Source organism: Pithys albifrons, chromosome 7 (genome assembly GCF_047495875.1).
Source record: "Pithys albifrons albifrons isolate INPA30051 chromosome 7, PitAlb_v1, whole genome shotgun sequence".
In the NCBI taxonomy this organism is placed as follows: Eukaryota; Metazoa; Chordata; class Aves; order Passeriformes; family Thamnophilidae; genus Pithys; species Pithys albifrons.
This window is the reverse complement of record NC_092464.1, coordinates 14,019,898-14,024,775: the sequence shown is the minus strand read 5'-3', so window position 1 is coordinate 14,024,775 and position 4,878 is coordinate 14,019,898. Positions and strand designations below refer to the sequence as shown.

Sequence of the window (4,878 nt, the reverse complement as noted above, 5' to 3'; positions counted from 1 at the left end):
GCTAACAATGCATGGAAAAGCTGTTTAAAAGGCTGTTCTCCCTTTTCCCTCTGGTGTTCACTAACTGTTACAAGTCTTCCTCTTAAAATAAAAAAAAAAGTCCCATGTCCCTTTAATTGAAGAACTTTAAGGCTCCATGGTGGCCAATTGGTCTGCAACAAGAGGAACCAGGCAGCAGGGAAAGAAACTTCAGACTATACATCACGTTTGGTGAAGAGAAAAGATCAAAGTTTTCTCAAACTCAAAAGAAACCAAGTTCCCTACAGATTAACCCTATTCATTTAGCTCCTCTTAAAGGAATGATGTTCTGAGCCACTGGGCAGACAGGTAAAAAGTTCAACAATTGCCAAGGCATTCTTCTGTTAATTCAACAGCCTTCTGCTCAAATAAATTAGCTTAGTCCTGACAGAAGAACAATACCTTTTCCCTTGAAAAAGACCATATTTGATATACAAAAGTTAGACATGTTAGTTTAATCTGTTAAGAAGAGATTGATCTAACAAATCTCAACTCACTGTTCCATGATAGTACATGATCTATGAATTTAAAACATTAACCTTTTACACTTCAGTATGCATCCCAGGAAAGGCAGGTGCTTACAGAAGTGTAGACAACAGATACAAGAGGCCTGTGTGCACATTCCTAAAATAACACCGATTTTAAAAGGACACTTAACATGCCATGTGAGATGACTCTTTTGTAAAGGCTCAGTTTAAAGATACTGTCATCTCTCAGAAAACAGAGTACCATGGTAAGGCACCTCCCAGTTTTGGCAAAGACTTTTTCAGAACAACTTGTTGAATGACTTGTTTTCTTCTGTCTACATATCACACTGCTTTAGCAGGTACTGACTAGAGCACAAACGTAGTTCATACAACTACCTCAAGATATAGCAGTTGGAATAACCAGGGCAGGAGTAGGGGAAAAGCTTGAAAAAGTCATTTATCAAAAGTCATTTTATTGACAAAATAGAATACTCGTATTTGCTCTTACAGGGGTAGCCTCTAAACATTTTTACAAAAAAATTTACAGACTGTATAGCTTTGGATATATACATATTTTACACATCTGTACAAGGTAACAAATAATTATATAAATACATCCTTTAATGTAGGAAACCCGTATTTAGCTGGGGTGTATAATTAAGACATGTTTTGTTTCAGTCTATATTGTAAGGCATTTGCCTGGTCATCAACATCCCAAAAACCTGCAGTCCCAGCAGACTCCGACCTCAGGATGGAGGGGACGAAGACCCTGCCTCCTATGAGTAAAGAGCTGCTGTTAGTCCAGAGCTGACTCAGAAGCCGCTGTGCCTTGCCCTCTTGGAGACACGGGTAAGACTTTACCCTCCTCTGCCAGCAAAATAATAAGCTGGCTCCTTGAAGTACATGCTCCCTGCATATGAATGGAGGGGAAGGAGGAGGGGGCTGGAGCCTGGGGCCTCTGCCAGCTGCATTGTTCTATACAAGCTGTGGCTAATAAGGACCATTAGAGGTTCATTAACGGCACCAAACAGTGAGGGGGCATTTTAGGCAGGCCAGTGTGCCTCATTCCCTAACCTTTGGCCTCTTTCCCCCTCCTCACACTTGAGACAGGGGCATCTGCTTGGGATAGGAGACAGAGCTGGCAGTGCCTGATCTCCACGTCAAGCCAGTGCTGACATCGCTGTAGAGTGAGCCACCACCTCCAGCCCCAAGTCCTCCTGATGCGGTGATTGCTGCCTGCCCACCTGCTCCTGCTCCTGTGCTCCCAGCCACGGCAGCACCTTTGCTGGCCCAGCAGCAGCGAGTGCAGAGGGCCCTCCAGGACTCGAGTGTCTTGCCAGACCAGACCCAGACACCAGAGGTGATGCCCACCACCAGGCACATGAAGTACTTGAGCATAAAGACGGCATAGTCAGGGCGGCGGGCCTGGTCAGGCTGCTGGTCACGCAAGCAGGGGCAGTTGTGCGTGGCCTCCCAGCGTGGCCGGTTGTGCTGCTCGTAGAAGAGGCAGGCGACCACACTGGCAGCTGGCACAGTGTAGAGCACAGTGAAGAGTCCCAGGCGTATCATCAGCTTCTCCAGTTTGTGGGTCTTGGTGGGGCCACCCTGCTGTTTGATGACGCTGCGGATACGGAAAAGCGAGACGAAGCCAGCGAGAAGGAACATGGAGCCAATTGCCAAGTAGATGAGCAGCGGTGCCAGCACGAAGCCCCGTAAGTTCTCCAGGCTCTGGTTGCCCACGTAGCAGATACCGGCCACGGGGTCCCCGTCCACAGAACTGAGCGCCAGGACAGCGATGGACTTGACACTGGGGAGCAGCCAGGCGGCCAAGTGGAAATACTGTGCGTAGCCGGCGATGGCCTCGTTGCCCCACTTCATGCCAGCGGCCAGGAACCAGGTGAGAGAGAGGATGACCCACCAGATGGAGCTGGCCATGCCGAAGAAGTAGACGAGGAGGAAGACGACGGTGCACAGCGCCGGGCCGGTGCTCTCGTACCGCACGTGCTCGGCCACCGCCAGCTCCGGCTGCAGCTCGGCCGCGCTGCCCGCCGCGCCGCGGCCCCCCGCCGCCGCCGCCCCCGCCGCGCCGCCGCCGGCCCCCGCAGCCCCGGCCCCCGCGCCGCCCGCGCCCGCCCCGCCGCTGCACGCCACCTTCTCGTGCCCCGCCACCAGCCGCACCAGGTAGCCCAGAGAGACGAAGAGATAGCAGGCGGCCAGGAAGATGATGGGGCGCTCGGGGTACTTGAAGCGCTCCATGTCGATGAGGAAGGTGGAGACGGTGGCGAAGGTGGAGAGGAAGCAGAGCACGGACCAGAGCCCGATCCAGAAGGCGGTGAAGGCGCGCTCGTCGGGGCTGAAGTAGGGGTTGTGGCAGGGCAGGGCGCAGTTGGCGATCTGCCCCGTCTTGACGCGGTTGTAGAGCGGGTGCCGCTCGCTGGACACCGACACCATGGGCGCCCGGCACTGGCAGCCCGGCTCGCAGGGCGGCGGCGGCCGCGGCTTGCGCGGGGCCTCGGCCGGCGGGGCGGCGGCGGCGGGAGGCGCCTTGGCGGGGTTGCCGGGCTTGGCGCCGCGGAGCGGGGGCTTGGCGGGCGGCGGGGCCGCCGTGGTGAGGTCCGTGCGGTTGTAGTCCATGCAGAGCGTGTCCGGGCTGCCCTGCTCGGGGAGGCGGTCGCAGCGCATCCTGTCGGGCCAGGCGAAGCCGTACTGGCGCATGAGCGGGGCGCAGCCGGCCTTGGCCCGCTCGCAGACGCTGCGGCAGGGCGGCAGCGGCTTCTTGTAGTCCTCCAGGCAGATGGGGGTGTACATGCTGCACAGGAAGAAGCGCAGGTCGCTGGAGCACTGGATCTCCACCAGCGGCCAGAACTGGTGCACCTCCAGCCCAGCCTCGTCCTGTGTGTCGTGGTTGAACTGGTTGGGCATGTAGGTGTAGTTGTAGCCGATGCCCTTGCAGAGGGGCACGGTGATCTCCTGGCACGACAGCTCCTTGGCCGAGGAAGATGAGGAGGACGCGGCGGCAGCGGCCGAGGCGGCGGCGCAGCCGGCGCGCTGCATCAGGGACAGGGCGGCGAGCAGCGAGGTGATTGCCAACAGGTAACTCCACTCCATGCTCGGCGGCGCGCGGGCGGCGGCCCCGGCTCTTCTCCCGTCCCGCTCCGCAGCCGCGGGGAGCGGCGGCGCCACAGCACCCCCGCCCCGGCTACCCCTCGGGGGGGCGCAGCGCGGCCCCCTCCGCGCCGCTCGCAGGTGAGAGCTCTCGCAGCCCCCGCGGGGCTCCTTCACCCGGCGGGGAGGCGGCCCCGCGGTGAGGGGGAGGCGCCGGCGATCCCCCGCTCGGTGCCCGAGGAGGGGGATCCGCTCACGGGAGGCCCCTCAGCCGCCGTCGCATCGCTCGTGGCGGGGCTGGGTGAGCTGGGGGAGGCGCCGCTCCTCTCGCCGCTGCTCCAGCGCCGGCCGGTCACGAGGCAGTACAGAAGTTTCGCCGTCAGCCCCGGCGCGGCGAAGATGGCTGAGGCGTCCCGGGCACCGGGGGGCTCCCACCGCCCCGAGCGGGCGGGCAGCGGCGGGGCTGGTGTTGGGGCGGCTCCTTCTGCCGCCCGCCCGAGCGTAGTGCTCCGCGGGAGAGCGCCAGCCGCCGGTGCCCGCCCAGTAGCTGCTCCGGCTGCCCCGGCCACGCCACCTGAGCCGCGGCTCGAGCGCGGCGGCGCTTCCGCAACTTGTCGCTCCCGGCCCCGGCAGCGTCGCTCCGGTGGCCGCGCTCTCATGAATATTTATAGCGCGCGCCGCCGGGCCCCGCCCCCGCCGCCCGGACCGCCAATCGGCCGCGCTCAGGCGGGAGGCGGAGGGCGGGGCCCAGCCCTCCTTAAGGTGGAGCCGGAGCCGGGCTGTAGTGGGTGTTCAGTTGCGTTCGCCACGGGGGGACGTGGCGGGGGCCGTTGTTTGGCAGGGTTCGCACCGCGGTGCGGGGCTGCGCAGGAACTCTTGTCCTCCTGTAAGGGTTCCCCGCCAAGTCAGAGTCACTGCAGCAACAGTTTAAGCAGCGCTTGGGGCTCTCTCGGGAGGGGTTTTGTGTCACATCGCTGGTACCCGCGAAGGTTCGCCGCCCGTGCCGGCGCTGTCCCATCTCGGGGTTCCCGCCCCGCGGGGCTCAGGTCGCCTTTGCACCAGCCGCCGCAGGTGCCGGTGATGGGCGTGGGAGCACAGGGGGTCCCGGCGGCACCTTCTGCTGCCCCCGGCCCCGCCGCCTCGGGCTACCCCCGGCCCCGAGCACAGACGCGCAGTGCGAAGGCAGCGCTAGCGCTCCTGCCCTGCAGGGGACACAGGGACGGACCCCCGAGCGGCAGGAGCCGGCGGGTCAGGGGGCGCTCCCGGGCCGGGCAGCCCAGCGGGCGGG

General features: G+C 61.3%; 1 protein-coding gene across 1 annotated transcript; it reads right to left on the bottom strand.

Annotated features, from left to right (window-relative positions):
• Window positions 1–938: 938 nt before the first annotated feature.
• FZD8 (frizzled class receptor 8) lies at window positions 939–4,216 on the bottom strand. The gene has a single exon (XM_071560575.1). It carries the CDS (start codon window positions 3,591–3,593, stop codon window positions 1,581–1,583), a length of 2,013 nt encoding a protein of 670 aa, XP_071416676.1. The 5' UTR covers window positions 3,594–4,216; the 3' UTR covers window positions 939–1,580.
• Window positions 4,217–4,878: the final 662 nt, after the last annotated feature.

Excerpts from the sequence above, each read along its gene's own strand:
- FZD8 (XM_071560575.1), bottom strand. The coding sequence starts at position 3,593 with ATGGAGTGGAGTTACCTGTTGGCAATCACCTCGCTGCTCGCCGCCCTG.